The sequence below is a fragment of the Erinaceus europaeus genome, chromosome 11 (genome assembly GCF_950295315.1).
Source record: "Erinaceus europaeus chromosome 11, mEriEur2.1, whole genome shotgun sequence".
Classification (NCBI taxonomy): domain Eukaryota; kingdom Metazoa; phylum Chordata; class Mammalia; order Eulipotyphla; family Erinaceidae; genus Erinaceus; species Erinaceus europaeus.
In genome coordinates this window covers 70,515,056-70,541,188 of record NC_080172.1, presented here as the reverse complement: position 1 = coordinate 70,541,188, position 26,133 = coordinate 70,515,056, and the positions used below count along the sequence as shown (strand labels likewise).

At 41.1% G+C, this 26,133-nt stretch overlaps 2 protein-coding genes across 3 annotated transcripts in view; one reads left to right on the top strand and one right to left on the bottom strand.

The window, feature by feature from the left end:
* Nucleotides 1-20,916, top strand: part of RNF115 (ring finger protein 115) — a 64,272-nt gene extending 43,356 nt beyond the window's left edge. The window contains exons 4-9 of one of the 2 annotated variants that reach the window (XM_007528666.3): nucleotides 2,822-3,033; nucleotides 10,575-10,646; nucleotides 12,642-12,714; nucleotides 13,627-13,720; nucleotides 18,040-18,155; nucleotides 19,238-20,916. In XM_007528666.3, the coding sequence (XP_007528728.1) occupies nucleotides 2,822-3,033; nucleotides 10,575-10,646; nucleotides 12,642-12,714; nucleotides 13,627-13,720; nucleotides 18,040-18,155; nucleotides 19,238-19,369 (699 nt within the window). In that variant the 3' untranslated portion in view covers nucleotides 19,370-20,916. Of the gene's footprint in view, nucleotides 1-2,821; nucleotides 3,034-10,574; nucleotides 10,647-12,641; nucleotides 12,715-13,626; nucleotides 13,721-18,021; nucleotides 18,156-19,237 lie in introns of both variants that reach the window. The other variant, XM_060202010.1, reaches the window with a different exon arrangement.
* The window catches only part of GPR89A (G protein-coupled receptor 89A), a 327,321-nt gene that overhangs the window by 177,579 nt on the left and 123,609 nt on the right, over nucleotides 1-26,133 (bottom strand). The gene's annotated exons all lie outside the window — the stretch shown is intronic.

Genomic DNA, 26,133 nt, shown 5'->3' with positions numbered 1-26,133 from the left:
CAGGTTAGCACTCTTAGAATGAGCAGTCCACTTGCACATCAGCTCTGTGACGTGCAAGTGGGCTGCTCAGCCTTTTCCCTGCACATATCTGGAGGAAACTCTTTCTAGAATGAGGTCTCTAGAGGTCTCTAGTCTGGACAGGAAGGACCTGCCCGGTGACAATAAAACCTAAAGTGATGATCTAAGCAGCTTTATGTTTCTGTTATTATAGACACATTAAAGAAACAATTCTGTTTTACTTAAAATATTAAAATCATGTGATCCAGGAGGTAGTGCACTGGATAAAGCATTGGATTCTCAACTTTGAGGTCCCCAGTTCAGTCCCCAACAACACATGTACTAGAGTGATGTCTAGTTCTTTCTCTCATTCCTGTCTTTCTCATGAATAAATAAAATTCTTTTAAAAAATTTATATCATGGGAGTCGGGCGGTAGCGCAGCAGGTTAAGTGCAGGTGGCGCAAAGTGCAAGGACCAGCTTAAAGATCCTGGTTCGAGTCCCTGACTCCCCACCTGCAGGGTAGTCACTTCACAAGCGATGAAGCAGGTCTGCAGGTGTCTGTCTTTCTCTCCCCCTCTCTGTCTTCCCCTCCTCTCTCCATTTCTCTCTGTCCTATCCAACAGTGATGACATCAATAATAATAATAATAACTACAATAATAAAGCAACAAGGGCAACAAAAGGGAATAAATTAACTTAAAAAACAATATCACCAAAATATGTGCATAGTTGGATAGAGTGAGATAATTAGTATTCGTGGAGCTCTTGAATTATCTAGTATGTACATTAGTACATTTTTTTTAAGTTAGGGATATTCTTTTTTAAAATTTCTTTATTGGGGAATTAATGTTTTACATTCGGCAGTAAATACAATAGTTTGTACATGCATGACATTTCTCAGTTTTCCATATAACAATACAACCCCCACTAGGTCCTCTGTCATCCTTCTTGGGCCTGTATTCTCCCCCTCCCCCACCCCACCCCAGAGTCTTTTACTTTGGTGCAATACGCCAATTCCATTTCAGGTTCTACTTGTGTATTTTCTTCTTCAACTTCTGCCTGAGAGTGAGATCAAGGGGTAATCTTTTTTTAAATTGCTACCAGGGTTATTAATAGTACCTGCATGATGAGTTCACCTGCCTCTAGTGGTCTTTTTTTTTTTTTTCTTTGATATGATAGAGAAAAATTGAGAAGGGGAGTAGAAAAGGAGATACCTGTACTGCTTGTAAGCTTTTCCCATGCAGAGGAGGGACCAGGGGCTTGAACCTCTGTTCTTGCACACAGTAATTCTTGTATGTTCTACAGGGTGCATCATGGCCTTGCCCCATCCCCCAGGGGTAATAATTCTCTCCAACCCCCCATCCAGTCCTTTTTTTTTTCCTTCTTTTTACTAGAGCATTGCTCAACTCTGATTGATATTGATTGCCGGGCTGGCTAGCTTCACGGGTGGAAGACAGAGAGATGACCAGAGACTCATGGCTGAGTGGTACGCAGTTCAGTCTTTATTCATGTGGAACGCAGCACAATATAAGCTATCAAAACTATCTATAATCACAATCCTGTCCTTATATATATATATACTCGCCAACTAGGGTGGAAACAGGATGTGATGTAGAGAGGGTGGAGCAAAAAAGACTGGTGGAAATCAGGGTGTACTAGGAGAGGGGGCGGAGCAAAAAGACATCATGAACCAGTGGGGATTAAACCAATGCCCTGCAGGCAGGGTGGTGCTTAGTTAACAGTGGTTATGTAAATAGAATACAGTGTTAAGCAGGGGGGATTAAACCAATGAAACAGAAGGGGTTTTAGAAGCAGAATTAGAAGCATACCAACAATTGATGGCAATTGTTGAACCTGGAACCTCTGATGTCTTATAAAGTGTTTTTTGCATAGCCATTATGCTATCTCCCAGGACCTTCCCATTCAGTCTTTGCTTAGGGATTCCTTGGTCAAACCCAACAAAGTCCACATACCTTAACTACTCCCTGACTTCCTCTGCCCTTTCAGTTATAAAAGTGTGTACAACAGAATTTTTTTTTGTGCAAGTGTGTAAATATATCTATTTCATTTAGATCTAAGGTCATTCAACAGTGGATGTCATTTTTGACAATATTCTAGGTTATAATGTTGATCCAAATAATTTATTTTGCTTAGGAAAGGTGCCCATGATCACTTTTGCTTATGGAAAATTTCAGAAGGGGAGTTTGGTCAGAGGTATGTGGTTAAGAGCCCAGTATTGGGGAGTCAGGCGGTAGCGCAGTGGGATAAGTGCATGTGGCGCAAAGCACAAGGACCAGCGGAAGGATCCCGTTCGAGCCCCAGGCTCCCCACCTGCAGGGGAGTTGCTTCACAGGCGGTGAAGCAAGTCTGCAAGTGTCTATCTTTCTCTCCCCCTCTCTGTCTTTCCCTCCCCTCTCCATTTCTCTCTGTCCTATCCAACAACAACGGCATCAATAATAACTACAACAATAAAACAACAAGGGCAACAAAAGGAAATAAATATATAAAAAAAAAGAGCTCAGCATTGACAGCAGTGTTAACAGGCCATTGGCTTTTGCTTCTATGTGATGTAAGTCAGTCTCTCTCTCTCTCTTTCTCTTTCTCTCTATATATATATGCATAGAAGAGAAGAAAAAGAATATATATATTCTTTTTCTTCTCTTCTATGCATTTCCTTTACAGACTTCACTATGGATCTGGAGAAACATACTTTCTTAGATTGAAGTATCACAAGTTATTCTTTTCATTTTCCAGTATTTCTTACTGTTTTTCTCTTTCTTGTTCTTGAAACCAGTAACATGGCTGATTTCTGATTTTTACTAGCTCTGGGACCATATGGGCCACACAATGCTTTTTCAAGAGTTTAGACCATTTCTAAGTGGTACTCCGCTGGACCAAGATAATAGATCCAATGACAGGGGTCATCAAACTCACACTGACTTCTGGGGACCAAGTCGGCCTCCACGGCTGCCAATGACTCAGAGATACAGGTCTCGAGGAAGTACTCGGCCTGGTAGATCTCCTGCTATTGAAGGGTGAGTACAGAATTGTTTTTTACATTTCAAGTTGCTAATACTTATTACTGTTGTGGACAAGTCAGAGATAATACTAGACAGAATGAAAGTGAAGTTGAAAATGAAATTGACTAAAAAAAAAAAAAAAAAGAAAAGAAAATGAAATTGACTATACCCAACTAGTATCAGTTAATGAGTGGTGATGAATTAAAGGGTCATTACAAACTAATGGTTCTCAGTTTTATTAACGTCTCAAATTAATGCACAGATGGTATGTTTATCAAAACTCAAAAGGTACTGAAAGATGTCAAATGTATTGGATCGCATTAGGATTAAAAAGATGTCAGGAGTCGGGCCGTAGCACAGTGGGTTAAGTGCAGGTGGCACAAAGCGCAAGGACCGGCTTAAGGATCCTGGTTCAGGCCTCCAGTTCCCCACCTGTAGGGGAGTCACTTCTTCTTCTTCTTCTAGCGTTTGCCCTTCTTCCGTAGCCAGTCAACAGCATCAGGTTGAGCCTGATGTAAAATTTCGAGACCTCCTTTGAATCTGGAGAGGTGGCAGTCGTTGACTATGTGGGTCATAGTCTGTCTGGAGCCGCAGGGGCAGTTTGGGTCGTCTCTGGCTCCCCAGCGATGGAACATAGCGGCGCACTGGCCATGGCCTGTCCGATAGCGACTGAGGAGGGCCCAATCATAACGTGCTAGGTCAAAGCCGGGTTGACGCTTGCAGGGGTCTGTGATGAGGTGTTTGTTCTTTACCTCAGCTGACTGCCAGCTCTGTTTCCAGGGAGTCACTTCACAAGTGTTGAAGACCTCTCTGTCTTCCCCTCTTCTCTCCATTTCTCTCTGTCCTATTCAACAACAACAACATCAATAACAACAACAACAGTATTAACTATAACAATAAAATAGCATGACCATGAGCTGGAGCTGAGCAGAGCTCTGGGCTTTTTCTCTCTATCTCACTCAAACAAACAAAAACCAAAATATTTAAAAAAAAACTAAATTTTAAAAAATTGAGGGAGGGACCAAGATGGCAGAATAAGATAAGGGCCTATGTATGCCACTGTCAACATCAAGAGCACAACAATACATGGAAAAACATACATAGAAACAGATTTTTCTGTAGAAGAAACAGAAAGGTCAGAGTCTGAGTGGTAGAGGCAGAGAAATCTCTCTTCCTAGGAGGTAAAACCCCTGCCAGGTGATAGCAAACCAGTAACATGGCATATTTCAAGCAGTAGAAATCTGAAAAGTATATGACTCTGGTCTGATGAGTATGGAAGCAGGTTGTGCTGAAATCCTGGCATCTCAGTCCTGTTTATACAACTCTGCAGTAATCCAACATGGCAATTTAAGAATTCTAGGGACAAAGAGAAGGAACGTCATGGTAGCTGTCCTGGACCACCTGCAAAGTTTGCTAGAACTCTGGCGGTGGATGCAACCATACTTGAATTCATTTGCCATGTTAACAGACTCTGGGAGGTACATTCAGGAAGAATCTTTCCCTGACATGATACAGTCTTTTGGATGCAGTTCCCTAGACCTACAGTCCTACAAAACTGTAAGATAGGAAATCAATACAAGGAGAGAAGTCATGTCTATAGCTCTCTTGAAAATAGGGCAACTTGTTAGAGCTCTGGAGGATGCCATAACAGAATTAATTTTCTATAATATAGATCCTGGGGGCAAGCTCCAAGCTTATAGTCTTCAGATTCCATTTCTGGACAGTCCCACAGTCTATTTTGAGCTATCACTATCTAGATTGAGAGCTTATATGCAGACACCTAGTGACAACTGAGCACTTGACACCCAGCTTCAAACTCAAATCCCTGTCGGTTGGCTAGGGTATAGTGACAAACATCAGTAAGAGGTATGAAATTGTACTTATAAAACATACAACCTTCTAGAGCAGTGCTACCTGAATAAAAAGAGTTAAAAAAAAAAAAAAAGGATATGGGGAGTTGACCGGTAGCGCAGTGGGTTATGCCCACGTGGCACAAGGACCAGCGGAAGGATCCCGGTTCGAGCCTCCTGCTCCCCACCTGCAGGTGAGTCGCTTCACAGGCGGTGAAGCAGGTCTGCAGGTGTCCTATCTTTCTCTCCCCCTCTCTGTCTTCTCTCTTTCTTCTCACCCCTCTCCCATTTCTCTCTGTCCTATCCAACGACGACGACATCAGTAACAACAATAACTACAACAGCAATAAAAAGACAACAAGGGCAACAAAAGGGAAAATAAAAAAAATTTAAAAAGTAATAAGGATATGAAAACACAGATTCAAAGAGCTGTATCTCTGTTCACTACAGCATTCCTTTCCTCCTCCTCCTCCTCTTCCTCTTTCTGTCCTTTCACCTCCTCTTCCTATTCTTCCTCCTCCTTCATTCTTCCTCCTCCTTCTCTTTTCCTTCTTCCTCTTCCTCCTTTTCCAAGTGCCAATTAAAGACACTTACTGTTTGCTTTCCTCTGTCTAATTTGGACCCAGTTGTTGAACTCAATGATTTATTTAAACCTTTATTTTGTATCCTCTCTCATCCACTAAGCCTATAGTTCTATATCAGTGCTGTGACTCACTTTTCCTTGTTGCATTAGAGGATGACTAGGCACTACTGGAGGAAGATCAGAGATGTGCCCTGTGATGCCCTGGTACTAGTGAAAAAATACCTTTACTCTTCATTAGGCTAGTCCACTTCTCTTTTACCATTTTAAAAACAGTTGTACTTTAGCCTATTGTTTTAGTGTCCTTTCTCATACAAAAAAGTCTTTTTTTTTTTTAAATCTTAGCTGTGTGCTCTGCACAGTTGTCTAACATCATATGTTGTAGATAACCTCATCATCTCTTTTTTCGTACATTTATATGTACTGTTAAAAATACCCTTGTCCTGTGGGAGAAAATAAAAGAACTTTTAATTTCAGACTTGGTGTTACACCAGCTGGCAGGATGCATTGGTAGCTTCCCTCCACCCAGTTTGAGGCAGAGGTCTATTTATAAGCTAAAGAGGAGACATTTACATGATAGAAGTTTATGTCACATGGACAATTTAAAGTAACTTTGTGCTGTTTTCTACTAACATCTATGAGATGTTTCCAGAAGGTCTCCTGAATGGCACACATGGCCTCTATAGGGCAGGCAACCCATCATTCTAGGTGAGAAGAAATATAAGGCAGGAGCCAAAAGCTCAGCCCACCATTCTGTTTAGGTGTGGAGGAATTTGGGGGTTCCAGGACTTCCCTTTTAGGTAGAGGACTGGTATCCTGGAGAGAGTAGAGCATCTTTGTAGGCTGTATTTGGTAAAAACAAGAGAAATGCTCTCCCTCCTGTGGTTGAACCCCAAACTCTTACAGATTCATCCTCCTTTCTCATATTTCATTCAACAATACCTGCACCTTGCTAGTTGAGATGGAATCATGCCATACCTGTACATCTCCTTATTTGTCTTAGTAACTGTGTATAGTTTTCACTGTCCATTTCACTGGGAGCCATCTAGGGTCTCCTCATTTGAAATAGCACCCACAGGCAGCACATTCACTCAGCCAACATTTGTTTAGACATTGGGCTTAGAGGAAACAAAAGAGTCCCCAAATTATTTCTTCTGTGGAGCTTAAAAGCACTCAGGAAAAGAAGATTCAATCTGTGTAGTGTTAGTCAGTAGTCAATACTTCTAGAGGGAAAGAGGAAGGAATTGGGGCAAGTGGGAGAGCAAGTAAAGTTTCTAAAGCAGAGTCAGCAAAGGCTTTATTGAGAAGATGATATTGGAGTAGAAATAAAGAAAATGAAGAGATGATCTAAGAATATGCCAACAACTAGAGACCTTTGTGGAATATATAGGAGGATAATAGGAAAGGGAGCAGAGCTTTCTGGGGCTGGGAGAGAGAGTATCCGCTCACAGAGATGGAGAGCTTGGTAGACTGCCTTCCCTTCCCCTCATTGTCTCCCCTCTCCCCTCACTCCCCCCATCTCTTTTTATTTATAAATTTTTTAATTTTGTTGGGGAGTTAACGGTTTATGGTACAATTGTTGACACATGGGTACAATTTCTCATCTCCCCATGACAGGTCTGCTGAACATTTTAACCCACAACTTAGGTCCTTTTCACCATCATGTATCAAGGCCTTCTCAGTTCTTCCCTCCCCAGAGTCCTTTGCTTTGGTGCAGTACACCCAGCCTAAGTTCCACTTTGTGTTTTCCTTTCCTGTCCTTGATTCTTAAGGTTCCACCTGTGAGTAAGATTATCTACTGTTGTCCTTCTCTTTTTGGGCCTGGTAGGCTTATCTAAGGGGTTTTGAGTAGAATGGAAACACAGTGGGGAGTTTAAGACAAAGCAGTTAATATGATCTAACTTAATGTTTTTGTTGTTGCTGCCGCTGTGCTGGAGAGTGCCATATGCAAGGTAACTAGCTATGGATTCTTTTTGTGCAGTTGGAATAAGAATTTCTGTATTTGAGAACTAGAAAGAGTGAGTTTATTGGAAAGATAGCAAAGGGCTGTCCCCTAGAATGGGTTAGTGATTTTCACAATTGACAGGTGGGTTTAAATCGGGTGGCTTAAGCCTGGCATTGAAATAGTTGAATTCCTTTAAACCCTCTTCTCCAGTTATCACATTAACATATGCATGTCAATTGAAGTGTGAAAGTCTACTTTTGAGGATGGGGATGTTTTAGGTCTTCTGCTTCCACAGGGGCTTGTTTTCTTTTGGTTTTTGCTTGCAAATGTAGTCAATTATCCTTTTGTGGTTAGAGAAAAACAGGATCTTTATCAGATGCAGTAGTCTAAGCTAGAGATGTCAGTGGCTATATGAGGATAGTGGGAAGTGGTTGAATTCTAGATACAGCTTGAGCATGATAGAGTTTACTGACAGACTGGCAAATATGAGGTGTATGAAGAATGAAGGCAAACCTGGGAGGTGGTGCAGTGGATAGGCATTGGATTCTCAAGCATGAGCTCCTGACTTTGATCCATGCCATCAGGGGTGCCAGAGTGATCCACCTCCTCCTCCCTCTCCCTCTCAATCTTCCTTCTTCTCTCTCTGTATCTTTCTTTCTCTCTCTCAAGCATGCATGTGTTAAGGATAACACTGCGGTTTTGTGTCTGTGTGTGTGTGTTTGTTTGCCTCCAGGGTTATCATTAGGACTCAGTGCCTGCACTATGAATCCACTGCTCCTGGAGGCCATCCCCCTCCCCATTGTTGTTTTTGCTGTTGTTGTTGGACAGAACAGAGAGAAATTGGGGGGGGGGGAATAGACACCTGCAGACCTGCTTCACCTCTTTCTAAAAGTGGTTCGAACTGGAATCCTTGCACTGGTCCTTGCAGTTCTCACTATGTGTGTTTAACCTAGTGCACTATTGCCTGGCCCCCAGCACTGCTATTTTTGACCTGATCAGCTAGAACAGTGGAACCATCATCACCTGAGATGAGGCATGGTAGGAGGAAAGGATTTTAGAGATTCAAGATTTAGAGATTTAAGGGTTTAGCTTAGACATAATACTTTGGTGCATCTATTAATCCATTCAAATGATGTAAGAAAGGAAAGGCCTTTGATGGAATAAAATTTGGAAGGTATGACCTGCGTATAATATTTAAAATTATAACATTGCTCTCCTGGGGATATATCCTGAGGAACCAAAAACACCCATCCAAAATGATTTGTGTACACCTATGTTTATAGCAGCACAATTTGTAATAGTCAAAACTTGGAAGCAACCCAGGTGAACAACAACAGATGATTGTCTGATAAGTTGTGCTATATATACACAGTGGAATACTACTCAGCTATTAAAAATGGTGAATTTGCCGTCTTCACCTCATCTTGGATGGAGCTTCAAGAAATATTAAGTGAGATAAGTCAGAAACAGAAGGATGAATATGGGATGATCCCACTCATAGGCAGAAGTTGAAAAACAAGATCATAAATAAAAACACAAAGCAAAACTTGGACTCGAGTTAGTGTATTGCACCAAAGTAAAAGACTGGGGTGTGGAGGGTGGGGAAGGTTCAGGTCCTGGAACATTATGGCAGAAGGAGTATCTAATGGGGGTTGAATTGTTATGTGGAAAACTGGGAAATGTTGTGCATGTACAAACTATTGTATTTTACTGTCAACTGTAAACCATTAATCCTCCAATAAAGAAATTGAGCATTGGGAACAGACTGTTTTAAGATACCACTATACAGTGAAATATGTACAACCATTAAAAGTGATGTTTGGGCCTGGGTGGTGGTGCACCTGGTTAAGCGCACACATTACTGTGAGCAGAGACCCTGTTTTGAGCCACCTGCTCCCTACCTAAAGGGGGGACACTTCACAAATAGTGAAGCAGGTCTGCAGGTGTCTTTCTCCCTCTCTGTCTCCCCCCCCTCCCCTCATAATATATATCTCCTTCCTATCAATCAAAATAGAAAGAAAAAAAAAAGGCAAAGGAAAAAATGGGCACTGGGAGCAGTGGATTGGTAGTACCGGCATTCAGCCCAGTTGGCAATTTAAAAAAAAAAAGTGATGTTTGTAGAAAAATATTGTTCAATGATTATGAAAATATGTTAATACTTTAAGTAGAAATATGACATAAGATAGCACATAGTCTCCACTTTTTGTAGTGTATATGTACATAGAATAAAAGACTAATCTTTGCCCCCCCCCCAAAAAAAAAAAGAGCTTAGAGAATCCTTGGGCTGTCATTGACTAGAAGATTGAAAGATGAGAAATAAGCAGAGAACTCTGAGTTTGGGCAAACCAAGGAAGGAGAAAGAAAACCTAAAACAAGTTTTGGAAACAAGTGAAGACTCTTCCTATCTGCTCTTAATATATACCTTCCCCTCCAGATTCTGAGTTTATTTTCTCTTTTGCAGATTACTAAAAATTAAATACACATACTACTTTCTTGGCTGCTCCTCTTCCCATTTTTACTATGACTAAATAACAGGAAGATTTCTTTTTTTTTTCTTTCTTTTTTTTTTTTTGCTTACAACAGTAACAACCAAAAAGAAAGAGGAACTAATACTAACAACATGATTAATTTCAGATACCTGGCTTTTGAAAATTGAGAGGATAAACTGCCCTTAGTATAAGTTACCAAGTCTGTGGGAATATGCTGTGGCAAACCTGGGAATCCTATACATTCCGGCTTCTTAGAATCCCAGTTGAATTTTTCTGTTTTGTTTACCCTGGTACCACTCAAACTGATTTTTTTTTTTCAGATTGAGAAAGTGGCTCAATAGGTGAGCATGTTTTGTAGAAAATTGAGAAATTTTACACAAGTATCAACAACTATTTACTATAAGACTCTAATTCTCCCCCAACCCCAATTAAAAGGAGGAGGAGGAGAAGCTGTAAGAGGGAAAAAAAAAAAATCTAATATTCTACACGATAGCAGGGCTGAGGCAGATAGTCTCAGTAGCAAAATTGTACTCCAGAAACTAGACAGATTGCTGGTACTACTTATTGTAACAACGGTCAGTGGAAAGCTACTGTGGTTTGGGGGAAGGGACTGGTGATTGGTCAGCCGTGGCTGTCCTTAGGTTCTTGTACTTGTTTACTGTCTCAACCTCATTTTCCCCCCCATCTAACAGAATAATACAGCAGATCTTAGCAGGATTCTTTGCAAATTCTGCAATTCCTGGAACCCCACACCCTTTTTCCTGGTAAGTAGCTAATTGTCCTCTGTCTTACTCTGCTAGACTAGAACCTTTTTGGTACTATAGTTTCTCTGCCATAGTAAGGAAGAATTGTTTAGGTGAATAGACAGGTGAGACTGACAGATTGCTAGCCTGCCATTTTTATGTCCTTTGCCCAGACTTAATCAGAACTTACTTTTCATTGTTGAGGCTCACAAGGACTATCCTACACTATCCTAGTTCTCTAGGAGGTCTGGGCCCTGTGTGTCTGACTTGGTTCAGATTCTGGCCCAAGGACTGTGTAGAAGTGGGAAGTGGAAGTGGATGCCTACTGGGTTTAGCATCTAATTTTTTAGTTTCTCCTTTAGATCACAAGGAAAGATTTTACTCATTAAGGCTTTCCAAAATTGGCCTGGGCTGTGGTTCAGTGAATAGAACATTGGACATTCAAACATGAGGTCCTGAGTTCAAGCCCTGACAATACCACATATGCTAAAATGATGTGCTGGTTCTCTCTGTTTTTTTCCCACATAATATATAATCTTAAAAAACAAGCGAAAACAACAACAAAATAAGGATTTCCCCCAAAGTGAAGACAAATTGCTTAGCTATTCTTTTAAATTTCTAAGTAGAAAGGTTTACTGAGAGAAAGAAACAGCTTTTGGCCCCAGAGTAACAGGCTGGTATGGCAGGGGTTAAAGGTGGAATTTCATCTTGCCTGGACACTTATTTGCCATTTCTGATTCTGCCCCTGAAAACTTCTTTCCTCAGAGGATCTCAGCCCTTCTACACATTTACTCTGTTTTGCAGCCTCTAGTTTGTTTAAACTTGTTTCACTCAAGCAATATAAGCATCTCAGTCAAGGTAGTCGCACCAGCAGCTCTCCCAAAGCCCACTTGAATTGCTCTAAGGTGTGATTTGGAGAGACTGCTACAGTCACTTCTCTGCTTGACATCTCACATAGTTTCTTAGAATGAGGAAGCTGTGCTACAGATTTTAGGCAGTCATGAAAAGAAACATATTCTTAAAAGGTAGTTCCAGGGGCCAAGTGGTGGCACACCTGGTTGAGTGCACATGTTGCAGTGCACAAAGGACCTGGATTCAAGCCCCTAGTCCCCACCTGCAGGGGGAAAGCTTCATGAATGGTGAAGCAGGGCTGCAGGTGTCTGTCTTTCTCCCTCTCTTTTATTTTTTTATTATCTTTATTTATTTATTGGATAGTGACAGTGAGAAATCGAGAGGGAAGGGGGTGGTTGAGAGGAAGAGAGACACCTGCAACACTGCTTCACCACTCGAAGAGCTATCCCTCTGCAGGTAGGGACTGGGGGGCTCGAACCTGGGTCTTTGCACACTGTAACCTGTGCGCTCAACCAAGTGCGCCACCACCTGGTTCCTGTGTCTCTCTTCCTCTCCATGTCTCCATTCCTCTCGCTTTCTGGCTGTCTCTATAAAATAAATAAATTTAAAAAAAAATTAAAATGTAGCTCCGTCTGTTTATAGTGTTGAGTGGGCACAGAGAAGACAAACTTTTCATGGACCAGGAAGGTAGCACAGTGAATAAAGTGTTGAACTCTCAAGCACGAAGTCCTGAGTTTGATCCCTGGTATCCTGTGTGCCAGAGCACTGCTCTCCCTCCCTCTCTGTCATTAACAAATAAAGAAATCAGAGACAAGGAGAGGAAGAGAAGACACACAAATGTTTATTAAATAACCAGTAGGCAATGAGTCCTTTTTTTTCTTTTCTTTTCTTTCTTTTTTTTTTTTTTTTTGCTCTGACAAACCATATAGTATCTTGGATACATTTCACATTTTGTGTTCCATTCAGCTAAGTAAAATCCCTAGAGAATGAGAGACTCTCTGCATAACCTGTTTGACCTTGAAAATACTGAGGAATTCTTTGCCACTTAATTCTAGAGGGCTAGTGACTTTCCAGCCCAGAAAAAAAGTAGGAGTGCTCTGCCAGTTCTGTGGTGACGGAGCCCGGTCTCGCCGTCTAATGCTGTCTGTCTCATCTCATGTATAGGAGCGGGATGCTGCACTCCAACCCTGGGGACTATGCCTGGGGTCAGACAGGGCTTGATGCCATTGTAACCCAGGTGAGGAACTGCCCTGAGGGTGTCTGTCCAGTGTGTCTCATGGTTCCACACGCTTCCTGCTTTTTCTTCTGCTACTTTCTGAAATGGCTTCCTGCTTTCGCTAATGTTGAATTGGGTCTCCATTTTACCTAAAGGAAAATGGTTTATGGCTTTCACTCAGCATCCTTTTAATTTCTAGAGACTTTGTAGAAGGTACTTCACCTGCATAGGAAGAAATGACTTTTCCTATTGCATACAGCATTTGCTATTGTTAGCTCTTGTTCAGTCCTATAAGGATCTTATTAACATGTCCTTCAAAAAATGGAGGGTCTCCTCACATGTCAAAGCAAGGATTTCTGCCAGATGGAGCAAAGCAGGGGAAGGAAGCAGAGCAAAAGGTATTCCCATGCCATGTATAAGTGCTTCCACATGTTTATTTTATTTTAATTTGGCTTTTCATTTCCTTTCTGGATTGCTGAAAATAGGAAGCATGCTATTTATACCCAGGTCTTCTCATAGGTGGTAAATTGCCCACTTCTTGGTTTACCTTATGCTATTTTCCATGCTCCTAACCTTTTCTTGCTTCTGGCAGAATGAAGTTTTTGTTCTGGGTAAGTGTACCTTTTTGTTGAGCTGTGGTTTTGTTCATGACAGCACAACCCTTTTGCTGCCTCTAAAGTTTTTTTGCCCAAAAGTGGGCCTTGCTATGATGGGTCTGTCTGTAGGGTTAAAGTGATGTCACTTTGGAATTGTAAGACACTTATAAGCGTTCTGGCAGCAGAAAGGGGGAAGCCCAAGCCTCTCAGAGCCTTGCAGAAATAAGAGGAACTAACATTTCTGATATCTCTACTGTTTGTTTTTAGCTGGAGCAGCTCCTTCCCCAGGAGACTGAGATGCCTGCCACTTCTTCATTTTCTTTTTCTCTCTGTGTAGCTTTTAGGACAACTGGAAAACACAGGGCCTCCCCCAGCTGACAAGGAAAAGATCACATCTCTTCCGACAGTGACAATAACTCAGGAACAAGTTGGTAGGTTTGTCTTCATACTTGCTCTGCCATCTTCTGATCTCTGCTCAAAATCCCAGCACCTTCCTATATTAAAAATCTTGGAGTAAAGCTGTAATACTCCTAAAATTAAATTTCTCCCTGGGGATCCAGGTGTGGAGGTTCTTTCCTTAGAGCTTCAGAAAGATTCACTGAGTCTTATGGAGCAACTGCCATGTCCCTCTTCTTCTAGATGCCATTCAGGAAAGAAAATGATGCTACTTAAGTCTTGTTTTGTTTGTTTGTTTGGAGAGCTTACTGGGGGAAGTAAAACTCATAACGTGCTTGGACAGCACCGAAAAAAAAAGTTCTAAGCAGATGATACTGACTTTGGGGAAAGAGGAAGAGGGAAAAAATGGGTAGTCCAGGAGGTGGCACAATGTATAAAGCATTGGACTACCGAGAGTGAGGGCCTGAATTCAGTCCCCAGCAGCACATGTACCAGAGTGATGTTTGATTCTCTCTCCTTTCCCCCTATCTTTCTCATAACTAACTAAATAAAATATTTACAAAAAAAAGGAAAGACAGGGAATGTATTTTATATCTATTCTGAGTCAGCTGCAGTTATTAGACAGGAATATTATTTTATTTTATAAGCACAGAAGGAATTTATTGAAAGCATCTCTCCTCACAAATTCCAGTTGAAGATTAAGGAAGATTTTAAGAAAAAGTATGAATTAATGTAAAATTGTCAACATGAATGTGGTGTTTGACCTTATTAAACCTAAAATAGAATCTGATTTAGAACTTTGATACCTGGCATTCTGTGGTTCCAGGTTCAGTTCCTAGCACCACCATAAGCTAGAGCTGAGCGTGCTCTGACTTTAAAAAAAAAGCTGGTTTGGGGAGTCATGAAGTCTGACTGGATAGGAAGAGTGAGGCTTTGCTATTAAGTACCTTGAAACTAGCAGAGTAGTTAGAGATCAGTATTTTAGGAAGTAGGTTTTGTAGATACCTGAAAAAGATTATAACTAATCTTTAGGGAAGGTTAGTTAGGGTGTAGTATTTAAAATAGGTTGAGTGACTTGGAGTTAGTTCACTTAGTAGAGTAGACATGGGTTTGAGCCCCATCGCACCAGAAGAAACTTCATGAATGCTAGAGCTATACTGTGGTGTCTTTTCTCCTCTGTCCCTTCTCAGTCCCTAACCTCCCCTTAACAGAAAGAATTCTCTGGGAGCAGTGGAATTGCAAATGCATGAGGCCCCAAAGGACTACCCTCCTCCCACCCCCCAAAAAATGGTCTGAAAAGAAGAAGTAGAAATAGAGGTTTTTTTTAAAAAAAATACTTATTTATTCCCTTTTGTTGTAGTCGTTATTGGATAGGACAGAGAGAAACAGAGTGGGGGAAGACAGAGTGGGAGAGAAAGATGCTTGTGAAGTGATTCCCATGCAAATGGGGGAGCCAGGGGTTCGAACCGGGATCCTTAAGCTGGTCCTTGCACTTCACACCACCTGTGCTTAACCCGCTAAGCTACCGCCCGACTCCCTGGAAATAGAGTCTTTAAAAGGCTGTTTCATCATCAGATGATAGTGACCGTGTTAACAGAATGGAAAAGGGTAGCTATAGAAAATCACTTAGGCTTTTTTTTTTTTTTTTGCCTCCAGGGTTATTGCTGGAGCTTGATGCCTGCACTTGAATCCACTGCTCCTGGAGGCTGTTTTTTCCCTTTTGCTGCCCTTGTTGTTTATCATTGTTGTTGTTATCATTATTGTCGTTGCTGTCGTTGTTGGATAGGACAGAGAAATTGAGAGAGGAGGGGAAGACAGAGAGGGGGCAAGAAAGATAGACACACCTGCAGACCTGCCTTACTGCTTGTGAATCGACCTCCCTGCAGGTGGGGAGCCGGGGGATCAAACTGGGAACCTTGTGCTGGTCCTTGTGCCAAATCTGTGCCATGTGCACTTAATTCACTGTGTACTGCCCAGTCCCCCAAAATCACTTAGAAAAAAGGTATCTCTAGTATAAGGAGCTAAGGGAAAAGTATTGAAGCCAGAGGTGATTCTAAGACTGTATAACTTTGTAACTACAGTGGAGGTGTTGATATTATCAGAGTTTCTGAGGCCCCTGGTTTGGGCTGGAAGGTGATGTCATGCTTTTATTTATTTATTTATTTTTATTCTCTTTTGTTGCCCTTGTTTTATTGTTGTAGTTATTATTGTTGTTATTAATGTTGTCATTGTTGGATAGGACAGAAAGAAATGGAGAGGGGAGGGGAAAACAGAGAGGGAGGGTGAGAGAAAGATGGACATCTGCAGACCTGCTTCACTGCCTGTGAAGTGACTCCCCTGCCAAGTGGGGAGCCGGGGGCTCAAACTGGGATTCTTACACCGGTCCTTGTGCTTTGCGCCACCTGCGATTAACCCATTGCACTATTGCCCGACTCCCCATGCTTTTATTTTTTAATGCACCGATTTTGGGAAGTTCCAACTGAGAATCCAAGTGACAATGAGCTACATAGAGATGCCTAAAGCTGGTCTTTTCGGAAATTTAGCTAGTCTAGGAGATTTGGGAGGCTGAAGACCTGGAGTCAGGGATACTACCTCGGAAGCTGTTGTTGGGATGGCATAAAAAAGAAAAGCTGAGGGGACCAGGCAGTGTGGCACACTAGGTTAAGAACACATAGTATGGGAGTGGGGGGGGGGGATAGTGTAGCGGGTTAAGCGCAGGTGGCACAAAGCTCAAGGACCGACTCAAGGATCCCGGTTCGAGCCCCCGGCTCCCCACCTGCAGGGGAGTTGCTTCACAGGTGGTGAAGCAGGTCTGCAGGTGTCTTATCGTTCTCTGCCCTTCTCTGTCTTCCCCATCTCTCTCCATTTCTTTCTGTCCTAACAATGACATAAATAATAACAACAATAACTACAACAATAATAAAAAACAACAAGGGCAACAAAGGGAAAATAAATATAAAAAATTTTTTTTAAAAAAAAGCACATAGTACAGAGTGCAAGGACCTGCACAGGCGGGTCACTTCACAGGCGGTGAAGCAGGTCTATAGTGTCTGTCTTTCTCTCTTCCTCTCTCTCTTCCCCTGCCCTCTCAGTTTCTCTCTGTCCTATCCAATGGGGGTGGGGGGGGGTGGAGGGGTCTGGACTCCAGGAAGCCCAAAAAAAAAGCTGAACTTCGTGCAAAGGTGGTGTGGGAGAAGGAGTGATTTGTTAAATCCTGCTCCAAATACCTTGAGTACTGGGGCATGTTGGATATCCCAGCTACTGGAGAGACTAGCTGGTATTAGTAGGTTTGGAGAAATCAGCCTGATATTCCTAGAGAAGAGGACTTCCTATCTGCTCTTGGAGCTCAAAGCACCCTGGGGCTTTGCAGTTCAGCAGCACCACCTCTTGGTACAACTTTGTTTTGGTTTTTTGCTTCCAGGATTATTGCTGAGGTTCCGTACCTGCACTACGATCTTATGCTCCTGGTGCTATTTTTTCCATTGTCACTGCTATTGTTATTGTTGTTACTGCTGTTATTATTGTTGGATAGAACTGAGAGAAATTGAGAGAGGAGGGGAAGACTGGCAGGGGGCAGAGAAAGATAGCTGCAGACCTGCTTCACCGCCTATGAAATGCTGACATCCCATACCCCCAACCCCCAGGTGGGCAGCCGGGGGCTCAAACCAGGATCCTTGCTCTGGTCCTTGTGCTTCATACTCTGCGCTTAACCCTGTGTGCTACCACCCAGCCCCCTATAACTTTTAATCAACAAGTTGGAGAGGGCTTTAGGGCAAAGTTATACAAGATGTTTCATGTAGGAAACAATAGGGTAAAAGTGAGCTGGGGACTGCTAAAATTACTGAGGTGAGTCCTTTGGTTGTGGTGAATAAGCTGCCTATGCTTCCTAAGTGTAAACTGCCCAGAGGTTATCATATATCTGTAAGATGCTTGACCTGCTTATGAGGGGAAATATGCTGACACTTACCTTGGGAAAATATGGAAATGTATGCTCATGATGATAATAAGCCTATAAATCAATATTCCCTGAATAAAGTGATACTGAATGGGGAAGGGGGTCTGGGGGGATGGAGGCGCTTTACTTAGTAGGTCATCTAATAAGCCCCTGCTTGTTTCTTCGAACCCTTCACCTTGAAAAGGAGACCATGTTACATAGTTCCTGTCTAGGCCTTATTGGGTTAGGCCCTGTTCCTCATGCTTCCTTTTCCTAGTTCTGTTGACAGTCACCTCTACCCCTTGTGAAATTGGCTTGTGTTTCCTAAATGCTTCACCTTGGGTTATAAGAGATACTAGGATAGTTTTGGCTTCTTTCTTTATACCTGTTTTGTTTTAAAAGCCTTTTCTCCTCCAACAGATACGGGTTTAGAGTGTCCAGTTTGCAAAGAAGACTATACAGTTAAAGAGGAAGTCCGGCAGTTACCCTGTAACCATTTCTTCCATAGCAGTTGCATTGTGCCCTGGTTAGAACTGGTGAGTAATGAAGACTGTCCCGTGTGATGGAGCATCTGTGCTGGTCACATCTTTGGGGGTGGGGGATGATTCAGCGTCAGAGTCTATTAATGCTGAACAGATCTGAATTGAGTCTCCAGCTAATTCCTAGTAGCATTGTGGCTGGGTTTGTTTGTTTGCTGTTTTTTGTTTTAGGTTACATGTATGTAGTTGGAATTTCTTTGTTCTGGAGTTAGCATACAACAGTCACTGTGGCCCACCTTCTGTTTTGTCTGTGAAGTTTCATTAGAACATGGCTACACTCATTTGTTTCTGTTGGATTGTTGGTAAGGTCGTGACACATTTTTGCATAGAAAAATATGTCATGAATTTTCTGACTACCCAATAAATTGTCTGTGACTACTTCAGCAGAATGGAATAGCTGTGACACAAGTGACATAGTCTGCAAAACCTAAAGTATTTGCTACTTTTCCCTTTATAGAAAGTTTTTGCATCAAAGCAAAGGAGTCTGAGGAAGAAGGAAAGAGGAGTGGGTAGAAAGTTTGTTGACCCTGGCTTTATATTATAAACTAAACTATTAAGTTGCTGGCTTAGAATTCTGTCAGCTCATTCTCCACTACCCCACACCCACCCCTGCCCCCTTCTTTTCTTTCCCACCAGGAATGTTGTTAGGGCTCTGTGCCTGCAGATAACTGCACTGTTTCAGCTTCCTCCCTCCCTCCCTACTGTCCTTCCTTGTTTCCTGCCCACCCCTCCTTTCTTTTCCCCTGATAGAGACAAAGAAAAATGGGGGGGGGGGGCACTTGCCTGCACTGCTCCTCTGCCCTTCTATCTCCCCCCACACACATGGAAACTGGGAGCTTGAACCCTAGTGCCTGGTAGTGCACGTGCTCCACCAGGTACGCTGCCACCTTTCCTCTCAGTTCTTTTTAAAGTTCTGTTTGGGAGATATCTTGGGAATGTTATTTTGGAATCTAGTGTACACTTGGTGAGAATACAGGTCCTTTAGATTATCCCTGCCTGCCAGTTCTCAGGATTTCTCCAGTGTTTATAACAACCAGTTTAACCGGGCTATTTACATAAATGCTATCTTTCTGTTGCAGCACGACACGTGTCCTGTATGTAGGAAGAGCTTAAATGGGGAGGACTCTACTCGGCAAACCCAGAGCTCTGAGGCCTCTGCAAGCAGCAGATTTAGCAGTGACAGCCAGCTACATGACCGATGGACTTTCTGAAGTTTAAAGACCACATCTGAGCCAGGGCTGTAGTAGACTGCTTATCACAGCCTCAAATTGTATTAAAAAATAATAACTATAGGTGGTTTAGGAATTGCATAAGAAATCCCAACTCACCATATTACTGCAATGAGTGTTTTTCTTCTCTAAATTTAAAGTTAGTATCTACAGATGGAATTGTATCTACAACCAGATGCCTCTTATTCCTGAATTCAGAGTGATAATTTTTTTAAGTGTGAAACAATTATGTGGCTTTCCCTTCCAACCAGAATAGAATCAGTTCCTTAAAAATCTATAGCTAGGGCCCTGCTGTTTTTCATGTTACCTTGTGATGGGTGTTTTCACCTCCTTCTCCAATCTCTACCCTACTATTAGTGTATTCTGCACTGAATACAGTGGAATCAGAGTCCCTAGGTCCTGCTGATACAAAGTCCTATTTTAATTGCACAAAAGCATTCCCCCTTTGCCACATCAACCATGGAATGAGGCCATATCAATTCAGGAATCTGAGACTAGTCATTTTGTTTTGTCTTGAATGCTGTCAGAGAAAAATCAAAGAAAGACTAAATTGGAAAGAAGAAAGTGGCTTATGTTTGTTTGGGTTTTTTTCCCCACTTTTACAGACTACTTCACAAAATTTAGTTTCCCCAGGAGCCAGCATGATGTGTCTTAGGAGTCTAATGTTGGCAGGAATCACTTTGGTTCCTTTTGGGGAATGAGTTAGGTTGCATACAGGGCAGATGTTTGAAATCCTTGGCTCTGTTTTTTTTTTTTTTTTTTAAATGCCTCCTCAACTTATTGTTTATTGTCTATTGTCCAAGGGACAAGAGTAATTTCCCACATTATAGTAATTTCCTACACTGAAAGAATTATTTTATTATTGATTATACAGCCACTTCACTATATTTAGTAAATTATTTAGTCTTCAGGAATTGGATTTTACATGGTGTCATAATGATTTTTAAGCCCTGTTTCTATCTCACATTCTATTCTGTTTAGTTCTGATTATACTTGGAGTCAAATGGATTATTGTGATCATGCTGAAAATGTATTCTAGGAGAGGTAGGCTTTCCTTTTTTTTTTTTTTTAAGTCCAAGTGTTCAGTGCATACTTGCATGCTCTTTTGAGCACTTCAATGTTCAAAACTGAAAGTTTATGATCAAGAATGCTGTTATGCTATTGTAACTTGAAAATCTTGAGAGGAGGTGATGGGAGGATGCTTAACTACTGTTGGTGCACCAGGCAGGCTGATGGGTACCATTTGTGTGGTTCACATCACTCCATAGTTTGGAATGATTACAGCAAGAAGGCTACTCTTCAAAGAGTCTCTCTTTCTTGGGTAGAAATCTTTGTTGACTTGTTTTGCACTGATTTTAGGGCTGGGAGAAGAGGGTTAGATGTATCTTTGTAATATGCTAAAAAAGAATGGAGTGAAGGGAAGAGGTGGGAGAGGGGCTTCCTGAATTAATAGCTTATCTTGAAAAGTTGTGACTAGAAGGTATAATTCAGGTTGAGCCTCGAGGGAATAAAATGTGTTTTCTCATTTATTTGCTTCTCATGTCTGCAAAGATCTGTTCCTTTGGAGAATATGAACTCTTTACGATAGCTGTTGAAATATAACCCCCAAATATGTATTGGTTACTTATTGTCTACTACTTGGAGGGAGGGAAGCTAATGTGAAACTGGTGCATGTTGCAGTTTTCAAGTATTTATTCTCTCAGAAAAGTCATGAGAGCCTGGAATTTTTTGTCTGCCCATTAGTATCTTGAGATGCCAGGACAGTTTTTTCTTTTCTTTTTTTAACCACCAAAGTTATTGCTAGAGCTTGGTGCCTGCGCAGTGACTCTACCTCTCCTGGTGATCTTTTGTCCTTTCCTTTCCTTTTCCTCTTCCTCTTCCTTTTCTGAAAGAGATGTGGCGGGGGGTGGGGGGGGTTGGTTGGAATAGAGAGAGAGAGAGAGACTGACTAAAGCCTCCTCCACCACTGGTGAAACTGCCCCGCTGTAGGTAGGGGCTGAGAGTTTGAACCCTGACTCTTGAGCTTGGTAATATGTATGCTCTACTGGATGTACCACTATCCAACCCTGGACTTTTTTTTTTTTTTTTTTTTTTTTTTTTTTACAACTAGAAGTAGAAGGATCTGAGTGGTTTCATGAAAGGATGGAAGCAAAGTGCTAGATAGGGACTTACGTTTTCAATACAGAGGATAACTAGTAAATTACCTAAATTTTTCTTTACTGTTTTTTTTTTTTTCCCTCTTGTTTTGCTTTATGTTCTGATGCAGGACTTCAGGCTCATTTTGCTGTTTTCCTTGGCTATTCCCATTTAATGACTGTTGTGGTTTATTTTGTTTTTTTCCCCTGGGATAGGAAGCATTGTGGACTTTAAGGTTAACTTAGGTGAAAAAGTGTCAGGATTCTCCAGAGGAACCAAATCTCCCTCTCCGTGTGTGTGTGTGTGTGTGTGCGTGTGCGTGTGCGTGTGCGTGCGCGCGCGCGCACGTGTGTCTGGTTTATTAACTATCACTTGTGGAAGCTAAGAAACCCCAAGATCTGCAGTCAGCCAACCAGAACAACCAATCATACACATCTGATCTAAAACTGGAAAATGTAACACCTCAGAGAAACAGTGTTTCCACTTGAGTCCAAAGAAAGAAAAAGACCAGTGTCCCAACTTAAACATTCAAACAAAATAGTTCCCCTTCCTTGCTTGTAAAAGTGTCACCCTTTTTGTTCAACTGATTGGACAAGGTCTATCTGTTAGGGAGATGATCTACTTCACTCAAGTCTATGGATTCAGATGTTAAACATATCAAAGAAAAAGTCAGAACTCATCCAGAATAATATTTTACTAAATATTTGTATATTCCAAGGTCCTATCAAGTTGACACATGAAATGTACCGTTACCAGGAGGAAAAATAGAATGATAGACATAGAGTAATTCTCAACTCACTTGAGTTTTGCCAAGTAAACTTTTATCTCTCTGAGAAACGTCTGCCTTGGTGAATTCTAGAGTTAAGTAGTGGAAGAGATATATATATGATATGGACTAATTTGCTGTGTGTATCATAACCTGTTCTTCCCTTTAAGCCTGGAAGTCTGAGACATCTCCTGCTCTGAGGGGAAAACAAAACAAAACATTGAAGAGTCATTGATAACAACACAGCTGGGGTTGAGTTTATTTCTAGGAATGTCTTGCTCTTAACTACTTCAGACAATTTAAATATGGTGCCCAAAGCAGAGTGCCACATAACCCAGACTGTTCAGCTGTTTGCTTCTTTACAGCTGGAGGGCTTTGTAAACTCAGGATTCTTTCACTCCTTATCAGGTGAAAGAATGGGAGATTCAGCTTTTCCTGATTGTTGAAATGAAGACAAAACAACTGAATTTTTACGTCTTGAGCCTTTAGACTTGAAACCATTAGCTTCATATTAAATGGTCTGCCCTTTGAGCTGAATAGATTGTTCTTATTTGTGAATATCTTGTCTTCTGTATCTTCCTCCTGTCCTTTTTAGTTTGAAGTGAGAGAAAGCTATTTTGTTAAGAAAGGTTTACTAAAAACTGGCCAGACTTAAAGGTGGAAGGGTTATATAGGGTAGCTCTTATCACCAAGTGTTTATTGGTTCTCTGACAACTTCCAGATGGGCTTTTTTTTCCCCCTTAAATCTTGACAGTCAACTTTTCCTTTCTTTAAAGATATATTTATTTTAGGAGAACAAGAGATCTGCCAACCAGAGCATCAGTCTAGCCTGTGCAGTACTTCATTTCCATTTAAGCCACTTTAATTCATTTGATCGGTTAGTTCTCACTGACAGAACAGAGCAATTAGAAGCTGAGGTTTAGGTTGGGGCTATAGCATAATGGTTATGCAAAGAGACTTTTATGCTTGAGGCTCTTAAGTCCCAGGTTCAATCCCCCACATCGCCATAAGCCAGAGCTGAGCAGTGCTCTGGTTAAAAAAAAAAAAAAAAAAAGTTGAGGTTTAAAATAAGAGAAAGGGGAATTACCTCAGTGTGCCTAGGGAGGTGGTACCGCAGGTAGAGTGCAGGACTTATATGTATGTGTAAGGCCCTGGCTTTGGCCCCTGTGTTTCACTACTTGTGCTGGAATGGAGCTCTGGCTTCTCTCTGCCTCTCACACACACATTAAATATGCCCATACATCTTTAAATAAGAATCAGTCCAGCAAGAGAGAATGTGGAAATGATTTCCTTAGCTGGTGATAAATTTTAGTTATTAACACTTCTCCTATAACAGTTGAGGAAGTACTAGTTAGACCTCTTGAGCATTTCTCTAGTGCAACAATTGGTTCTCAGGTTGGACGAATTTTGGGGAAGAATCCGTCTTTACACTGAGATAAAGTAAGTGTTGAGAGCTTCAGTCTAATTCTCCTTTGTGCTTGCTTCAGGCCCTGTATTTACATAGTTTCCTGTTATGGGGCACTGCCTTAGACAGGCGTCATGTTACAGGGTGTGTTGGAAAACGATAAAAAGCTTATCAGCTGTGGATAAAATGGACTTTGAAGAGATATTTATCATCTCTTGCTTCTGTATTATAATTACTTTAACTCAAATATTGTTTTAAAATTATTCCCTTGATTAATTATTGACACCAAATTGATAACCCACGTGCTTCATTTTCTTTCTCCCTGGTGTCCAAGGGCTGGTTTCTTAAGGAAGATAAGCTGATTATGTCAGTCTTAACCAAAATTAATTAGGAGGGAATCGTCCACACCTATTTAAACAATAAGAGCTTCTAGGGCTTTCAGAAGTAAAAGGCACCTCAGAGTTGGTTGTCAGAACTGACTCTGGTGGTCTAATGATATCTTCGAAGCAAGATAGATTATAAGAGGAGAAGGTGCTAATGAAGAGATAATCAGTTGAAGGTGGGGAGATAGAGTACTATTCCCAAGAATAAATAGATACGATACTATACTATTCCCAAGAATAAAACAGTGCAGATTGGGGAGGTTGTAGGGCTAGTGGGAGAGAGCGTTTTCACTAAGAGTTACCAAAATGGATCTCACATAAGTTGTAGTGCAGGGGCTTTGGTTTGGGGGAAGAGTTTATAGGGTTCACACCACGAAGTGGCTGCTCTGTTTGGGGGCAAAAGGGGTTTTTAGTTTGCAGTAGTGTCAGCACCTCAGCACTCAAGCAGGGAGCGATAGGTTTGTAAAGGTTTAGAGTGGAATGTAGGGAAGAACAGCACTATATCTGGAGGTGTTTTCCAGGATCAAATTGGAGCCATAGGGTATCATGATACATTGATCTCGTATCTGCCAGTCAAGTGGAATTAAAGCATTGAGCTCTCAAGCATGGTGTCCTGAGTTCCTTCCCTTGAAGTTACAACAGAGTGATGCTTTGGTTCACTTTCTCTAGTAAGTCAATAAATCTTTTTTAAAAAAAATTTATGCATATAAACTTTTTTTTTTTACACTTAGATGGGACCCATACAAATGTAGAACATATATTGCCTTTCCTCTTTCAACTTGACACATCTGAGAATCATGGGGTATACATTAGTGGTTATTTACCTCTTGTAATGTGTTATCTTTAAAGTTCAGAAATTATTAGACTTCCTAATGAGCCAAAATTTTAATATATTTTGATGGAAAAAAAGAGAAACACTATGATTTCAGTAATACATTATATAATCAGTTTGTCTTTATTAATCACACCAGAATCAACCACCAGCTGAATTATATAGTTCTACTTAGTTGTAAAATATATATCACTTAGAAAAACAATACTTATACAAGATTCCTTATAGTAAGCTTATAACCATACCAGGTTCAAAAACCCATATGTAGGGGGCCAAGTAGTGGTGCTCCTGGTTGAATGCATACATTGCCATGCATAAGGATCCAGGCTCAGACTCCCAGCCCCCAACTACAGGGGGCAAACTTCACAAGTGGGAAAGGAGTGTTGCAGGTGTTTCTCTGTCTCCCCTCTCAGTTTCTCTCCTACCCCCCCCAAAAAAAAAAAAAAAAGTCCATCGGTCATCTCCTCATCTATTTTGGGGTTATGATAGATGATAAAAAAACTACCTACCAATGCATAAATTTATAGGATTGCTTGAAATCAGTGGCATCAATTCCTTTTGAAAGAATATTCTAGTTTCTGTTTAACAAGTTTTATTTTGTTTTTAACATAGAGAAACCATAACATCAAAGCTTGCTTCGATGTGGGGGCTGAGTCAAGCAGCACACTATCCAAATGAGCTATTTTGCCAGCCCTGTTTAATAAAAGTTGAGATGAGCAGAATAAATTCTTTAGAAGTAGGACCTTTGATATATGTTTATATTGTTTAGCCATTATGTGTCCTTTCTGAAAATTTCAGTATGTGAACTATAATTAGAACAGTGGAGGAAATCTTTTCTGTAGTTGGACGTCACTTCATAAGACATCAACGATGGTACAAGTTGAGAAGTTTCAGGAAAAATTTTTAAATAGTAAAAAGTGAAAGACATCCCACATGAAATTTAAGCCTCAAAAAATTAAAACTACCATATATAAAATAGAAAAAAATTAGTGAGTTTGATGTAGTGGAGAAAACTCTGGATTCACATGACTGACTAGGTGTAAAGTCTAAAATCTCAATCCTCTAAACAATCCTGTAGAGATGAAAGACTGTATGTAGGGCAACATTTCTTTTTTTTTCTTTTTCTGTTTCCAGGATTATCACTGGGGCTTGGCGCCTGCACTATGAATCCACTGCTCCTGGAGGACATTTTTTCCCATTTTGTTGTCCTTGTTATTGTTGCCG